We start from the raw sequence: 18,436 nt of genomic DNA on the forward strand, positions 1-18,436 counted from the left end.
CATAATGCTTAACTGCACAGTCCTCTGGTCATAAAACAGACTGTTCTGTTAGAGTATAATAGTAATAAAGCCTGCCAAATCAATCAAAAGCTCAAAAGGATCATGAGTTACTACAAAACTGCTAAGATACCTGAAGTTATTCTTTGTTTTTAAAGGCGTTATGATTAATTGTTCTTCTTTTTGCAATACATAATTAAAAATTAAGTACTTATGATGACAGTATTTAATGTTAAAAATAAAAGGCCCTTTCTTATTTAACAATATGGTACATAAATTAGTCTATATTTACTTCAGAGTAATTTGTGTCTCTTACACCTCTATATTTAAGCAACACACTTTGAGGAATTTAGGTTGGCAAAATGTGTTTGCTTGCTTGTAAGAGCACAACGTTCTAGCACTGTATTGAAAATGCAACAAGTATGCCCTTTTCAGCCATTTGGCATGGTCCCTGTATCTGCAAATGGTAGAGTATTTCATGTGATTTCTTCATTGTGTCCTACATTAAGATTGCATGTCTTTTAGATCCTTACTATAATAGAATTTTTCTTTAAGGTGTTTAACTGAATGAATTTCTTTGTTGTTTCTGTTGGTTAAGGTGAGCACTCCAGTGGTTACGTCAGCCACACAGGAAAAGCAGAAGGACAGTGATCAGTTTGAATGGGTTACCATTGAACAATCAGGAGAACTGGTGTATGAAGCACCAGAAACAATTGCTGCAGAACCTCCACCGATCAAGTCAACAGTCCAGACTATGTCTCCCATACCTGCACATTCTTTGGCTGCCTTTGGTTTATTTCTCCGTCTCCCGGGCTATGCTGAGGTGCTGCTAAAAGAACGGAAACATGCTCAGTGTCTGTTGAGATTGGTGTTGGGAGTTACAGATGATGGTGAAGGAAGTATGTGCTGTAATTATTACCTTTCTTTGTAGACCACAGATCATTTTACTTAAATTTATTTGCACTGTATTGCTTTTATCAGGAAGTTCGAGTTCGTTTATGCAGAAGTGCATTGCAGGCATCTTTGATAAACTTGTCTCTATTAAATTCTGTCTGGCAAAGTTGTATCACAATCATCAGTATTCAAGGGTTCTCAATGGTTCTGAGTAATTGTAAAATAAGCACTGATAAAACCTACAATGACATTGTCAGGATGACTGCATTCAGACAGAATGATCTGAGTAGCTGGAAATGCTCAACTAATTGAGCAAACATCCTATAATTCTGCAACCAAATTCAGAATAATATGGATAAGAGCAAAGCTACAACAGATATAGACTAAATCATTGAATAATACTGTTTAGAGAAGGAGAGTAAGATCTAAAAATTATGGTGATTAAATTGCCTAAACAGAAACTCAGCCTTGATGGTGTGAGTTCAGAGGGAGAAATGGGATATTTCTCAAAGACTAAACAGATAAACCAGGAAAAAAATTTGTTGTCAACATCTTTGCAAATGAACCTGGAATTCTGCATATAGTTCTAACATTTGTGTTTCTTATTGTTTTGAAAAACTGGAAGAGTGTGTATGAAATACGTTTTCGTGCATTTAAGACATTTCCTTTCACTGAATATTCTGTAGTGGTGCACTTGAGCAGTGTCAGGTTTACAGTTGAACTTGATGATCTCAAGATCTTTTCCAACCTACATGATTCTGTGATTATGACTTTGAAAAGCATGCTGGTTTTTCTAGGCTGCAGTCATCAGAAGTTAGTCTTTATTTAGCACTCTATGGAGTGGTGTGCAACATGGACCTCATGAGACCAGCTGGAAAAACAAGAATCTTTTTTGCCCTCCCTTCTGCTTATCTTTTTATTTCTCTTGTACTTAGGTGCAGGACAGTAGATGAGAATAAATTGGGCAATAAAAATTCAATCTAGCTGCTTACACCCACCTAATTTGAGTGGTAAATAACTGAGGAACTATATGCAGTTCCTAGAGTAGTCCCAGTCCCTTACTACTGCAGGCAATTTTTATAATCTTTTTTTTTTCTTAAATAAAGACACCTTCAGTATTTGCGTTGCTTTCTTTTTTGTGTGTGTGTGCAGCCACTACTGCTATTGCAATACCATTCCAAAACATAATTTTTTCGATGGGTAGGGACTGCTTTAATTTTTGTCTATGCAGTTTATGGCCAATAGTTCTTCTTTCTCTGATGCATTTGTTGACAGTAATTTCATTCCTTCATTGCCTTTGTTATAGCTGGCCTAAACAGCCAATTTCTCTTCTCCCAAAGCCGAATGTCTAAATTAAAGTCTACAAAATGGGGGTTCAGTTGTACCCAGTAATCCACATTAGTTTTCTGTATAAATTATAAATATCTTCCTTTTTTGATTGAAATGCAGCTTTTCACACATGTAGAATCTCATTACTTTCTTGCATAATATGAAGACCTGCAATTATAAATCTATGGCTTATAGATTAAAGCATGGATTCAGTTGTCTGCAAAGATAAATAATATGCAAATGTTTAGATTTTCTCTTTTTGGATTTGGTTATGCCTGCAGTTATGGAATTCTATTAGATGGGCTTATTTTCCAGAAGTTTTTGATTTTATTTATGAAGATGCCAGTCGGAGGAGTTTTGATTCCTTCTTGCTACTGTCTTTGCAAAGAGTATCAAATAGATATGAATTAACATTTGTATGTGCGTGTGTAGATACATATACACACAAATACAGACATATTTGTTTAAATATCTGGATCATGATATAGCTGGTAAACTCTTAGGATGAGGGAGAAAATAAAATACTTAAAATGGGTAGCAAACATTGGGACAGAATTGCATATTTTAAAGTATTTTCACTGTTTGAAACATCTCCAGTTGTCAGTTGCCTCTCTTTATGTATGCACTGGGGAAGGAATGTGAAATGTATTGTTAAATGCAGGAAAAAAATTGAGACAGTTTCCCATATATGAGTGTGTTCCTTTAATAGGTCACCCCATTATTTGAAATGTGGCTTTTAAAAAGAAACTTCCTGCTCATAATGCGTAGGGGTTAAAAATTTTAAGTAATTGTAGCGCAAAATTCATACGTGCAACTCATCTAATTAAAATTGTTAGAATTTCACCATGTATTCAACTTCAGTAGAAACTTGGTTTGTGTGAGTGCATTAATACAAAAAAGAATCCTACATGTGATAAACTACTGCTGCTTGTCAGCTGAGCTGCTCTAAGTTGATCACATGCATTCTTTACTTTGCTGTATTTAGAATGATTTAAAAAATATTTGTATTTTTTTAAAAATTAGTCCAAACCAGTTTTCTCCCTAGAAATGGCAAATCAGATTTTTAAAATTGGGTTCTTTACCAAATCTGTGAATAAAATAAAGAAACATTTTTTCTTCTACACTCTTCTCATAATGCAATTTTTCTTTGAAGAGAAACACAGTATTAGATAGCTTTATTGTATGTGAATGTGTAAGTCCTTGGTAGATTTCTGTATGTTCATAAACTACTGCAGAGATTAATAGACTGTGTTGAACTATTGAAAGAAAATGTGGGTTTGATGTGTTTCTTCTCCAACCTAGGTCACATCCTGCAGTCTCCTTCAGCAAACGTGCTCCCAACGCTGCCGTTCCACGTGCTGCGCAGTTTGTTCAGCACGACGCCGCTGACCACTGATGACGGGCTGCTGCTGCGGCGCATGGCGCTGGAGATCGGGGCCATCCACCTCATCCTGGCTTGTCTGTCTGCCCTGAGCCACCACGCACCCAGAGTGCCCAACTCCAGCCCCAGCCAGGCAGAGGTGAGGTTACCAGCATGTGGTGTGTACCACCCAGAAGTGATAAGAGTTTTAATTTAAAAAATAGAGTAATCTCATTGCTTTTGTTGTAGCCTAATTTTTGCAGATATTAAAAATAATTGTGAAGTACTTGATTGGGTAACTGTCATAATAAATAATAAATAATTGCAAATAAACATAGTAATCATGAAAGTAGGCTTTTCATGAAAGTAGAGAAAGAAGGCTTGTCTTGAGGTATTAAGGTGTAATCAGTTTCTTTCACTGGACCTTCTCTTTTAGGGCAGGAGAGGCATAATGCTCAATGAATGGTGGTTCTTGTATACCCACTAGGTAGTATGACCTCATTACCTTATTTAACATTCATCATCTAAACTCGTTACAAACTATTTCCTTTCAAATGCTTCACAAATATAAATGAGTTGGGAAAATTAATGAATTAATGCAGTGGTTTTTGTTATAATCTTTGTACTGATATTTAAATGAGATCTAAAGACAAAATTTTCCATAGGATTCAAGATCTGAAATTAATCTCCGTAATTTGATTTTTCTCAAGGTATTTCCTGTGTTATACCACCCTCTATTCAAAATATGTATATTCTGATTTTGTTTTTAGGACTGTAAGTTACCATTTCTGCATAACATAGCAATTGCCTGTAAAAGTGTTTAAAAAAAACATTAATGACTTGCCCTCCTCAGCATTGTTTTCATAGAGGCTTGAAGCACTTCCTGGTGGCTGAATATGGATTAGTACCTGCAAAATATAGGGCTGTCCATATTTTAGCAGCTCTGATACTGATGAAGGGTTGAGCAAGCAAGAGATGAAGCTGTGCCTGAGAATAATTCACCTTAATGGCTAATCAAATTCAAGGGGAAGCTGAAAGATTCTACTTCTAATGGGATATCAGGCTGCTGACACATTAACACCTTAGCATTTTTGCATGTTTGGAGGGAAAGGGCAACCATTAATTCTTATTTCTGCTTCAGTGCTACCATGACCCCTTAAATAGCTTGCTTTCTCATAATTCATATCTATCAAGTGATAGATGGTAACTTGAAACTAGAGATCCATCAGGCCTGCACTGAGGCTTGTATTTCTGGGGCCAGGCTCTCCCTTAAGTGCTTTAATTCAGTGCTCATGACAGTCCTCTCGAGTGTTAAAGGCACAACATGCTCATGAGTGATGTAATGAGTAATGTCTACATGAAAATAACCACACTGTTTCATCACCAAGACATATTCCATTCCCAGTGTAAAAGTTAAAAGATTATTCCAGACTACTGTCAGTATGATACTTAACAGGTGATAATTTCTTTTACCGTTGCAGTCTGTTCATACATCATTTATCTTCTTTCATATACAATCTTTAATAAAGTCACTGAAGAAGATGTGAACAGAAAATTTTCGGAGCCACAAAACCAATATTGCAATTCCAGATGATTGTCAGCAAGTAATGAAAGTAGCAAGTCACTTGTTTAGAGTGCTAAATATGTAAATAGGAAAACATCAGTTAAGAAACGCTTATCGGAGTTTTTTCTGCATCCTTTTCACCAATTCAAAAATCAGTGTAAATACTTCCACAGTACTTCATGAGGGCTAAGCAGTGTAATATTGGAGTTATGTTACTAAAATCACTGAGGCAGATCATTGGTAAAAGCTGTACAAGCAGTGTTGCAAAAATGTGCTCTCAGAAAATTTTAAGCATGAGTAACTTCCTTGCTCTTACCTAGAGGGGAGGTAGTGTGTATTTCAGTGACTTCGAGATCAAATGTTAGAGCTATACATGTAACTTGCTTCTCTTGCTATCTTGGAGCATTTAATCAAAATCAACAAATACTTGAGCATCTTAACATTTCAGTTCTGTACTCTTGGTAACATTGCCACTCCCATCCCGTTCATCTCATTTTGTTATTAGACGTGACTAGGTTCTAAACAGCAATAATTGCAGAACTGTGATGTTTAGAATGATATTGATTAAGTAGCATTTTTATACCTCTCATCATTTAAGCAATGATAGTATCTTAAAAGAGAATGATGAAGGGCTTACAGTACTGGTCAAATTGAAGAACTACTTTCAACAGTTTACTTCTGACCTTTACTAGAACTCCATATATGTAGAAGTCTTTTCTATGGAAAGCTTTGAATTTCAGTGGATCCTGATATCTTTAGAAAGTTAATAAACTGGGATTATCTTCTTTTGCATAACAAGGGCTTTTTAAAGTTAGCGCTACTAAGATGAAATCAAGCAATAATTGTGATTTTTCTATTTTTTTTTTAAACTTAGCCACAGGTGTCAAGTACACACAATACTGCATCAACAGAAGAGCAGCAGTTGTACTGGGCCAAGGGTACAGGCTTTGGAACAGGCTCTACAGCTTCAGGATGGGATGTTGAACAAGCCTTGACTAAGCAAAGACTAGAAGAAGAGCATGTGACCTGCCTTCTACAGGTGTGTAATTATGAAATTTTGATTAATGAGAGGCACTTAAAGCATGGATAGTAAAACTGGTGTTTTGTCAGTCACACAGTAGAGTTATTATAATATTTTGGGCAAAAATTATTTGCCAACAACTGTCTTAACGGAAAATTATATGGATCGTATTTTGAGCAAGGGTGTTTTCAGATGTCACTAGGTTGCTGCATAAAAGACCTGGGTGTGAGTCTGAAGAGAAAGTGAGCAAGGAGGTGTTCCAGTGCATTTCCCTGGAGCTGTCACACACCTCTGTCAAAAGCACTGTACTCAGTCAGAAGTGAAGACTGTCCAAGAAGGAGAAGGATACGGGAATAGGCATTTTGTTTTGTGTATTGCCTATTCATTTCTTGCATATTTTCACTCTGCTATTAAGGAAGTGCCCGTAGTTGCTACTGGTGTCCATGAGTGTGTTATGCCAATATAATAAAATCTCACTCATGCATACTAGAAAATCTTGAGTATGTCAATTACATGACAATAGTAGTTCTCCAATTAACATCTAGATCTTAGTAAAATTCTGATGTCTTCTAAATGCCTAATGAGAAGTAAATCCTGCGTTATCAAGCTTTTCAGTCCATTATGAAATCCAACCAATCCCTGTTACCTTTAATCAATGTAGGGAACATGAGATTGTATCTAGTCATCAAAAGTTTAATTCACAGAACCTTCAGTTAAAAGCATTAACTAACCTGCTGGAGTTAGAGCAAAAGGAGATGAAATTTCGAAAAAGCTCACCCCCTGATGAAGATACCATTTTGATGCTCAGTTATTTTAGTCACTGTAGATTACCAGGCACAATGATCATATCCTTTGCAAAAGTACAATAAATAAAATCTGAAAACATTTTTCTATGCAAGAAAGAGGAAAATGGCCTGAATTACTCTCAGCGAAGCTTCCAGGCAGTATTCTGTATTCTGCCAGGGAGAGGTTTAGCTGTGAATGTGATAAGTCATGAAGTAAGGAGGCATTTGCTTAGGGCACTCAGCAGTTGAAGGAAGAAGCATTTTGCTGAACATATCAGTCAGTTGTACAGCAGACTTCCCTTAGTCCCTGCTCTAGAAAGACCTAGAGAAATTCTGTTGTACAGAGTGCTAATAAGATGCTGCAGCAAAATACTGTGGGTAAGGGGGTTAGAACAGAGAGGGAGAATGAAAGAAAAGAGGCTGAAAAGGTGAATAGAGTCCCTGGGGTTTCAAGCAGTACAGCCTGTCATGCCTCAAAGTTACTTAATTTGAGAGTCAACTGCACAAATCAGAAGTGCTTACATCTACAACACACAGTAGGGGCCTGTGAACTCAGCCACAGCCACCCTTGGGACAGGTGGGTGTGCAGGCAGGGGGTGCCTTGCCACCATTGCCGAGGGGAAGGCTGCTCTTTGTTCATTCACGTATGAGCTGTGCTCACGAGTAATTGTTCCCCCAGGTAACCATAACTTGCTGTTTCACCTGTAAACCCTGAAATCCCATCCCAAAGGAAGTTAAAAAAACATTCAAAGCATTTGCAGTTGAAAAAAAGAAAAGACCTACTGCTAGTTGGTGTTCTAAAGTGAAAGGGACTGGTCAGCTGCAGGTGTCAGTGGTCTGAGCTGGCAAACTTGCTTTGAGCAACTCCAGCAGGTTTGTCAAAATTAATATTAATTGATCTCCTAAAATAATTCAGAATTATAATAGTTATTTAATTTTATATTAGCCAAAGTTTGATTAATCTAATAACTGCATAGAAATTCTTCTGAAACATCTTTGGGCCTGCTGAAATAAATACCAGAACTGAATTCACAAAACAGTTAGTGAAGTGTTAGGGCATCTATCTTGAGGAACTCAAAGTTCTTTTGACTGAAATAAATCAGTTTTGATGAATTACTTTGGTGTATTTCAGGTTCTTGCCAGTTACATAAATCCTGCAGGGAGTACATCAAACGAAGAGAGTCAAACAAGCCATGAGGGGAGAGGCCAAAACAGCAGCGCTCTTCCATCCGTTCTCCTCGAGCTGCTCAGTCAGTCTTGTCTCATCCCAGCAATGTCCTCGTACCTCCGCAACGACTCAGGTAACGGCTCTTGCCTCCTGCAGAATCACAGCTGCCTTGCTTCTGTCAAATCCACCACAACAGGTGGTTCTTGCTAGTTTCAGTACACTTGCCAGTTTAGAATTTTACTGATGGAGCATTCACTTGAGCCTTAGAAAACAAAATGAAATGGAATCGTCAGACAGAATCTTGTTGAAATGCTCACATTTGTTTCAATATCTCCTTAAATTTGAGGTGCAGTTTTTCAGCTGTTAAAACTAACAGGAAAATTGTGTTTTCCTCTGAAAAGTTCACGTTAGTTCTTCTATAGAAGATACACAGAGAAAAGGAGTACTTTGTACAAGACCATGAAACTTACTATGAAGAAAAATGTTAATTTTAAAGAAAATTGAGGAAATGCATGCCTGAATTTGGTAGATGTTGCACATAGTAGGGCAATTCTACTTCAATCAAAGCTTTTTTTCTTTTATTTAGGAAATACAAAAATAAGCCTCTTACCAGAACTGCAAAATATTTCAGATATATGGGAACAATTAAATTGTTGGTGTTTTTTAAGCAAAAACAAGTGATTTCTATGAGTTCATCAAATTTCTGCTCGTAATTTTAAAACAAAGATGCTTTGATAGTCTTCTCCTGGTATGTTGTACCTTGCTGGGGAAACCATTTCAGTTTTACAAGGTGGTGTGAAGAGTATGAATTAAGCAAATGCCTGTGCAGAACTAATGACAAAATCAGCAGACTGGGTTTGTGATTTATGTTCAGTCTCACTAGATGACAGGCTTTAGTATGGAGATGAGCCTCAGGTTAGATTTTTATTAAGTTACTTTGTTTATAAAGATGGATTTAATCCTTAAGTATCTGGAGGAGTTGTTCCAAATCTGAGTAATTTCGTTTTGGAGCTTATTTTGCCTGCCCTATTTTTAGAGCAATAAATGATAAATGTCTTTGTCACATTACTGCAGTTCTTTGGGATGCCAGTTGGAGGGTGTGGTGATGTGAATTCATGAAAGAATTTTATAGCATATATATTATGTTTGAGGCAAAAGAGAAATCATGCCTGTCTTAAGTATTTCCAAAACTACTTAGGACTAAAACAAGAATGTGGCTCTTTTAATTTGTACTGACTAGGACATTACATCATCTTGTGTGATGGAATGGAACTAGTTCAAAAACTCTGCTGGGGTCTTACAGTCAAAATAAAAATATGAAGGTCTTTCACTTGCTAGTCTGCAGTTTGACACCTCACCCTAATTTTGCAATGAATTCGTTGATTCTGTTTTGTACATATTGCAAGGAGGAAAATGAGCTAATGATAGACCAAGCTCGTTATTGCATTTAAAAATATAATGTAAGACAATCAAGAAAATTATAAAGTAAAAGAATAAAGTAATGTTTCTAACAGATACTCGTAAATTCTTTGTTGAGGAAAAGGAAGAGCCATTGAAAGGCCTGGCAAAAATGCCATGTCATCTAGAGGATGAAGCAGTTGGTCCTGAGTTACAGATGAATCACAGCTTCTGAAATTGCTTTCTGCTGTTTTCAATAGAAGAATGTATCTGTCTGTGTAAGTCACCTTTAACTGGGAGAGAACAGTCAGATACTGATAGAAGAGATGAGATATGTGGCTGGTGGCAAGAAGTTCAGACTAGTTTGGCTTTCAGGGACCACTTGTTCTCTCTATCTACAAAGAAAAGGCAACGTTTTGGTGAGACATGTTCATTTTAGGTATGTCTTCCACTGCTGAACTACTGTTGTTTGTGGTTGGCAGGAGGTGTTGAAATGTTGTGTCTGTGCATTAACAATTAGGGAAGAATGAGCACTTTAGCAGTTAAACTGTATTAAAGCAAAGCAAAACCTTGCTTTTCAGAGAAAAAAATGAAAACTGCTCTTCAGTTTACAAGTTCACAAAGAATGGGGTTATTTCTATTGAAATTAAGAACTATAAAATCTGAGAGTTATCCTTTGATTCAAGCAATATGAATGTTTCCTGCTGTATTTGTTCAGAAATCTATACAATACTATAATTAACAATGCTCTCCTGGATTTAAAAAGTAATAACTTTTCAGGCTTACATCAGTCAAGCTCATCTTTGGAAGCACAATAGGATGGCTATGTGCCATATCAATAGGATAGTATGAAATGGAAATGTGCAAAAAGGATGGCTTCTGGAAAGAATGTATTTTCTTTGTTAATATTTGAGCCAGATGCATTTAGTTGGGAAGGAACCTCTGAAAACAGTTTGTCTTAGTGATAACAAGGCATAATTCCAGTGCAGTAATTAGTGCTGAGTTGAAAGGCAGACAGATAATTTTCACGTTAATGAGTGCAAGTTGCACGTGGTGCTGGGGCTCTTGGTCTCCCTGACACTGAGTGTCAGGAGACATAACTAACACAAGAGAGGCAGGTTGAGAAGCTCTGAGTCTGTGTTAACTTCTGGTACAATGCTTGTGGGACTGAAAAATTCTCTTAATGTGTTTATGGTTCAAATATTTCAAATACAGAGTTTACTTTTTTATTATTACTACTATTTTTATTTTTTTTTTTAATCTTGAAGACCAGAGCAATGCAGTAGAACAGATATGAGTCTATCTTGATAGAGCTTTATCTAGTTTAAAATTTATCTGTCTTGAATAACTGTCTCTTGTCTAGCAGGGCTGAATGGAGTCTAGGGAGAGTAGGAAAGGGAACAGCATTAGAAGTAATGCGCATGGATATCGTATTCTAATTTTCAGATTTCTGCTGTCAAAATATACTTCTATGTGGAAGAAGCAGGTATTGTATACTGTATTCCTGTAACATGCTGGACTGAGAAATTAGGATACTGCAAATAGAATGCTAACAGAATGTTCCTGGGTTCTGGCACCCAAGCAGGAACAAGCTGTGCCCAGCACAATAGTGACAGAAATTAGTGATTTTCAGCAGCTCTGTAACCTTTTCAGATTTAAATGGGTACTGGTGGGACCAGCTGAAGGTTACCTTTTTGCTGAAGGTATTCTACCAGATTTTAGGTTTCATTGTAATTGTTGGAATAACAGTCATCTTCACATATCTATGTGCATATACCATACACATAAAAGTAAGGGGGAAAAAGGTTTTGATAAAGACATATGTGCAATGAAGCTGCAGACATGCTCTTTCCATCCATTGCACAGTAGGCTGGTAACTGTGGTAATATAAGACAGTAAATATTCTGGTATTGATGTGAATTTTCTATTTTGCTTACACGTGTTCAGTTAGCTACAGGTCTGGCACATCCAGCCCACAAAGCTCTTTTGGCAGATTGGCCTGTGTCATAGCTATAAATCTAGCTAGCTTTTTTGTTGCTTCAGTTTATTTTGGCATCCTGCTTAATTTGCCCAAAACATACATGGACTAGATTGTTGTCTATATAGTTCTAGATAAAGGAATATTGATCAGACAAGTAGTGCTCACGTAACATTTAATCTTCTAGAAATGTCACCTTGAACCAGATCAGTACAAACCAGATTGCTCTGATATTCTGCAGCTTCATCTGCCATCAAAGTGAGGTGACTGTGAAGTCCTTGAAAAGTGTGAACTGACCACTTTAATTAATTTCTATAATTGCTTTTTTCTTGTAGAGAAGGAAGTTGAAGAAGTTTTCTTAGCATGAAAGATAGCTCTCATGACAAGGGGCAATAGCTGCTGCAATCCTCACCATTTCTTGATCATTTTATGGTGCTTGTTTCGTGTCTTGTTATGGCATTACTGTGGCTTTTATTATCTTTCATTTTGTAAATGAAAAAAGTATTTTTGCAACACGGTGAGAGTTTTTTTATAATATCTATGTTTGATCCTAAGACTTAACTCATATTTCCATTTGTAAAATTGATGTAGTTTTTAACTTCTGTATCATGAAACATCTAGCATGTATTCATTACCATGCATATATGCATATTTCACACCAAAAACTGTGATGTAAAACCTTTTCACTATTTTCTTGTGTACAGCACGTTTCATTTGAAAGAATTTAGGGACTCTTTCAAATATGTCAACACTTCTCTTCTTGACAAAATGCACAGCAATGAAATTTGCACTGTATAACAAGAAGTTCCAAGCAAACATGTCACCATACATGACTTATCTTGAAGGTCTTGATTTTGCTGATACAAGTAAGAGTTTTTTGACTGATAGATGTATGGAAACTAATAAAAGATAATATTTGCAAGTGAGAGAGAAGAAAGCAGTATTTATAATAGTCTTTGGAGCTAACAAGATTTATAGAGACAAGGCAGTGGAAAGGAATCATGAAACAAAAGAAAAACCGAGTGACTTTTAGAAAAGGGCAGGAACTGTCTACTTTTTAATAGGCTTGAACAGTAAGAAGCCAGGTGAAGTTGGGATTTGTCAATACCACAATATTAGGTAGTCTCTTCATGGTAAAAAATACAGTTTTGTGCTGGTTTGTCCTTAAACTAGTATCTAGCAAAACCTTAGATTTATTTAAAGCCAAATATTGAGATTTGTTATCATCTTTTCCTTGGAAAACAGATCTCATAGCAAGTTGCAGAATTCTGCTTGAATTCTCCTTGTTTGAATTTCCAGGCTTACAGGAAGCAGATGATACTGTTAGCTTAGCTGGGGTTTTCTTGGCTGCTCCTTTCTTAGGCACCTTTCCTTCTTTTGTGGACAAAGATGTGGTGTGATATGCTCAGCATAGTGTTATATGAGCTTAGTGTTCCCTGGGTTTTACTGCTGAGAAGAGATGATGCATTTCTGTGGGAGAGCTTTGCTAAAAGGATTGTCTTTCCTGACTAACATCTTTTGATGAGAGTCCAATATTTGCTTCCAATGCACCTTTCATAGTTTACCAAGTACTACCACATCATGGACTTGTGGATTCATTAATGTGTGCTGCTTTATCCTGCTGCCAAATACCTCATTGTGAACTTTTTCTAATCAGTTCTGTGAACAAATCTGTTGAATGTCAATGTGCTGCTTCTTTTTTCTGACTCTTTTGATGTACCTTTGTTAGCTGAGTCCATTGAAGTCGTACTGTTCAGGCCTCAGACCATGAGCTGCACTAGTTGGTCTGCTGAAGGTAGAGTATTTCTTTTTTAGCAATCACAGTTCTTCTAGGCATTACTAGACACACTAGGCATTGCATAGTGTTGTTTTACTTTCTGCCAAGTAATCCAGTCCCACTGAACTGAGTATGCTGAGTACTCTGAGGCAGGTACCCTGAGCTCTTTATTCATCCATCACTGAAGGTATGACAGTACTGCTGCAGTGTAAGTGTTGAATCATCGTGCAACTCTGCTTTTCCCTAGACTGGTGACTTTTTGCTGTGTATAATGAGAGGTAGTTGCTATTAAGATACTTTTTGTTGGTGACATTCTTAAGCATATATTGGATTAAATGTATAAGTACCAAAGCTGTTTATTAGAGCTCATTTAGCTAAAGTTAGACTTAGGTCCACGTGAGTGTAGCCTGCAGGTATTGCCTGTTAAGAAAGAGCATCAGATTGCTGTTTTAAAACAAAATGTAACTTGTATGCTGAGGCAGTCTAATGATAAAGTTACCCTGTGACTTTCCTCTAACGGTCAAAGCCTTTGCTTTGCTACAAATGAAATTAGAAGTACAGTGGCATTTTAGATAGACAGCATATAATTACTGAAATTAAAAGTTCTCCTAGCCTTCACTAATGTTAATGAGCTCATTGGTAAAAGAATTGGTTATAATTTTGGAATGTTTTTTTTTCTGTTTTGCTGTTGAAGAGCTTACAAAAAAAAGGTGCAGTATTTCACTGTAATGCTGATGTACTGGTTGAATCACGATTTTGAGAAGAGAGCTATGCACTGAAATGATATGAAACAGAACTGTTTATTTATTTCACAGAATTGACAAGTTTTAAATAACTTCAAGATCAAAATAAACAGCAGTAATTTCTACCTGAATTTCAGTTTTCAGGTTCTTGTAATCTTTAATTTCAGACACTCATCTCAAATATCCTGGTAGTATGAGATTAAATGCAATAATATCCATAAATATGTAGATATAAGAAGTACATTGAGAAAATAATGGTAATATCTGTTCTGTAGTCTTAAATAAACATTAGTAATCTGCATAATTCCTCTAGAATGTAGCTTAGTTTTACAGGATGCTTTGGTGCTTCAGGTACTGAAAATAAGTATACATTTAATAGAGACTTGCTGAAGACTGTGGCTGGTGAATGAATTTTCTTGCCTGCATGTGCTTCCTTCCAGTGCAGCCTCAGCTCTGTTCTATCATTTCTTCTAGTTGAGCCAGTATTAACTCAGAGTTGCAAAACCAGAATATACCATCTTCTACCTCATTTGTCCATAAATCAGTGTTACAGTGTGTTTCTGCAACTGACTGAAATATCATTGCCAAATTAATTCTCTTCTAGGTCCTTGACTTTATTCTGTGCATGTACTGATTTTGAAGTGATTTCCAAAGGCTCAGTTGATTTAGCAGTTACCAAATCATATCCATTAATAAGCTATCACCTATATAAGGGATGTATTTCTTCAACATGTCATTTTATGGAGGGAGTGGATGTAGTTTTGTAGCCTAGAAGAAATTGAGCTGATATTCAGAAATGCAGCTGCTCTGTTGTTCCTCTGTGGCACAGGTAATTGTAAGAAAAGTGTTTATTAAAATGAGTTTGTTTTTACTTTTTTCATGTTATCTGTTTAATGAGTTTTTAGTCCTAAGCTCTCAAAAGTAATTTTCATTATAAGGTACATGTGAGTTACATTCATGTATGCAAAAACTTCTATGGTCTCAGACTGTCTGCAGCTTTGAATCTAGTTTAAAGGCATATGTAGATTTAATTAAATAAGTGGAATTAGTTTCACTAATTTCAGTAGCCAAATGTTCTGTGAAGTATGATTAAGAGTTGCAATTCTGGGCCTCAATCATAGGCAGTGCAAAAAGGGAAAATTTATTCAGGACCTGGTCCAGAAAAGGAGAGTACAGTCTTCTGGACAAAGGTTAAACCTGTTTTCCATGCAACACTGTGAATCTTTGCATGATATGTTTTACTTGAAAGTAAGCATCAGAGTGAAAACATGAGAATTGTATTTGGCTTCTGTTAAACACATTCTAAAAATGATGATATAGAAAATGTAATTTAAGATATTTTTCATTTAGAGAATATGTATTAGTGTTTCACTGTAATTATTAATATGTCTTAAAAGATGTACTAAAATTATTCTTTATTTTTTCACACCACTTTAAAGTATTTTTAATTAGAAAAGCACATTGTCAGTATAGCATCATGATTTCAAATACAGATTTAGTAAAGGCAAGAAAATCTAACCTTTTTCACAAGACTAACAAAAATGCTGCAGAATATAGTCAATAATTAAAATTTTATTTATAATATTACAACTTCTAGTATAACAGTGTTGCTGTTTCCACACTTATTATACATTAGTGTAAGTTATAATCCTAAATTATGGCGGCCTAAAAATAAAAAACCCTTTGCCTGTTTTCTGGTCTCAGCTATGAAGAGACATACTGCACAAAAGCACAGAAGGCATGGGACTTGCTTATAGCTACTTATATATTTAGTTTATCTCTTTCTGTGTTCTGATTATTTCCAGTGTTTGCCTACATTTCTGTCTTGCATGTTTGCTGCCAATAAAACAGTGCCGTCTCTGATCCTGCTATTCAGATTTCATCTGTTACCAACGAGAAGTTGTATTTGCTCTGCCTTCATTTACGTAATTTAGCACCCTAGCTGGGCTCATAGGTACACTTTGCAGTCATTGATGCAGCACCCGTAGCCAGACACTTCACTCTGGAATGTTTTTGATGCTCTTTTCAGAGAGTGGTGGGTTTTTTGCTTTAAATTTAGAGACCATCCTTACTATTGAAGGTCTTTGCACTTTGTGCTGTGCAGTTGATTTTCAAAAATGTCATCAAAGTGTAGTGTAGATGTACACAAAAACAATAACAAATAAATTTAGCACAGTTCCAATAATCCCAAGCAGTGCTAAAATAGATTCTTCTTTTTCCTCTTTCTCCTCTTGCCTTTTTACATCTTCCAGTGTTGTGATGGCAGAGGTCCCCATTTTTCCTGCAAATACCTTCACCAGTATTCTGGCAGCTAGCTAGAAAAAAGAAAGCAAATGGTAAATCTGGTCTGACAAACGTGCAAGCTTTGATCTTTTTAAAAACAATTCTGTAGTTCTTCGTACAACATTTCTTAATGCTGCATTTATTAAGTTGCATCTGTCTTTTGTTTTCTTTTTGTATGAACATGTCCATGTTAAAAATACATGTTCTGTAGGTATGGATTTAATAGGAGTGAAAAATACCTTGGTGCTTCAAGCCAGTTAATATGCTTTATTACAAAAGACATTTAAAATCTATCTTTAGCCAGCTAATTTGTTTCCTTACAAAAGATGATACTGGTGAAAGCAGGTATGTGAGCATTGTCAAATACTCTGAAATGCCTGGGGAGGTTATATGCATTTTCAGCTTTTCTTAAATATTTAACTGCCAGATAACAAAAACAGTTGAAAATATTCATTCCTGCTATTTTCAAACATGGAAAATGTGCCTCCTTAATACAGTATTAATGTTGTTTTTCACCAGTGAGCCCCCAAGAAGGCAATTGCAAGTGAGATCTTATCCTTTTTCATGTTTAATAGATCAGCTTTTGGACATCTGTGCAACAGTAAACATTTAACAGAAAATGTCTGTCTCTTCAAATATAAAGGTGGTTGTTATATATGCTGATTATTGCAGTATGCCACAGGATGGTAGTACTTTCATAGCAGCAACATTCTATGCAATATAAGAATTCAAGTAGACATTTGACACATGCATATATGATTTGTTATCTTTTTTTGGTTGCAGAAGTGAGGTTGACAGGTCGTTTCTATTACTTAGCTGCTCTTGTACTCTTAATTTACGGTCAAATACCCTCTAAAAACATATTCCCTGTAAAATTATGTTCACTGGTGACTGGGATGTTGATCTTGTATGTAATCTGCTATGCTGTTTTAGCTTTATTGATCAGAAATTTGATGGGGATTTCTACTAGTTCAGATCATTCCAATTTACTGAAGATACACAGTCATTTTATAGTGCAATAGCATCTTTCTCTCCTGGCAAACAGCTTTAATCATTAGACATTAACGTATTTTCTGCTGTGAGTCTAATTGATGTCATCAGCTCTGAGCATATCTTACAGAAAGGTTAAAAAAACGGTATTTCTTACCCTACATTGCATCAGGAATAAAATGTCATCAGACATGCTTCTTACTCGTCGATTCAGTGGCAAACCAGGCTTTTATCTTCATGAAGGGGCTGCTCTCCTCTCTCAGACAGACCAGATAGGAACACGAACAGTTTCTTGATGAAGAAGTTTATCGGTGAGGATAATGTTGCAGAATCTTCCAAATGGCCGGTGTTGTTTCTCAGTAATCCACTAAAGCAATTGTAGTCGAAAAAACAGTAAAGCTGTTTCTCATAATACTCCTCACTGTTGACTAATTCTCATTAAAATTGAGGCTTTTTTTCCTTAGCTGATGCAGAGCAACAAAATGCATGCTGTTCTGTTTTGTCTTAAAAGAAAATGCAAGCAGCTCCTGGTTTTATTCAGTTATACTTAGTTATTTATTAAGACTTCAGAAACACCCAGCCTTTGATTTACTCTTTGTGGCAGCCGTCTGAAGAGGCTTTCTCACGTTGACATGCTGTAATTCCAAATGCAGCAAACTACGTGCAGTCACACTATGTAATTTTAGTCCAGCCTGAAAAAGGATGGAAAGAGGTCTGCTTTGCTGGCAGTGGTGTGAACGCTGTCACACACCTGCCTTCAGAGCCTCTGGAAAGAATTCCAAGGTATTCTTCGGAGCATTGCATAACTCAGCCAGGCAAATCTGAAGAGAGGAATGACAGTGGCTTTAGTTGCACACTGTGGTGAGCTGTGACATTGATTAAACATGCACTTGGCACTTGCTGAATAAAGAAGGAGCTACGAGCCACCCTTGCAGACAGTGAGTTGCATAACAATGTGTGATGGCTCTGCTGTTTCATCGTCAGGCTGGGCACATTTTAATCCTGTACCAATGGAGAAAGTGCACGGTGTAAAGAGGAGCAGAGTTAACTGTACTTCGGGGTTTTCTCAGGAAGTGCTGCATGACAAATGGTGACATTAAGGCATTCAAGCTGAAACAGTGTTTCTGCCTTTTGTCTTTTTATGCTTTG

General features: G+C 36.4%; 1 protein-coding gene and 1 long non-coding RNA gene across 5 annotated transcripts in view; one reads left to right on the forward strand and one right to left on the reverse strand.

Moving 5' to 3' along the window:
- The window catches only part of BIRC6 (baculoviral IAP repeat containing 6), a 171,078-nt gene that overhangs the window by 112,403 nt on the left and 40,239 nt on the right, over positions 1 to 18,436 (forward strand). For all 4 annotated transcript variants that reach the window (XM_014876424.2, XM_014876465.2, XM_014876433.2 and 1 more), the window contains exons 62-65: positions 596 to 896; positions 3,523 to 3,740; positions 6,019 to 6,183; positions 8,083 to 8,251. In XM_014876424.2, coding sequence (XP_014731910.2) covers positions 596 to 896; positions 3,523 to 3,740; positions 6,019 to 6,183; positions 8,083 to 8,251 — 853 coding nt within the window. The remainder of the gene's footprint in view (positions 1 to 595; positions 897 to 3,522; positions 3,741 to 6,018; positions 6,184 to 8,082; positions 8,252 to 18,436) is intronic.
- On the reverse strand, positions 14,053 to 18,422 carry LOC148224286 (uncharacterized). Its single transcript, XR_015802282.1, has 2 exons — positions 17,445 to 18,422; positions 14,053 to 16,329 (listed from the first exon to the last, which is right to left on the reverse strand). It is a non-coding gene; the product is annotated as an uncharacterized LOC148224286 (long non-coding RNA).

Source organism: Sturnus vulgaris, chromosome 3 (genome assembly GCF_052056855.1).
Source record: "Sturnus vulgaris isolate bStuVul1 chromosome 3, bStuVul1.hap1, whole genome shotgun sequence".
NCBI lineage: Eukaryota > Metazoa > Chordata > Aves > Passeriformes > Sturnidae > Sturnus > Sturnus vulgaris.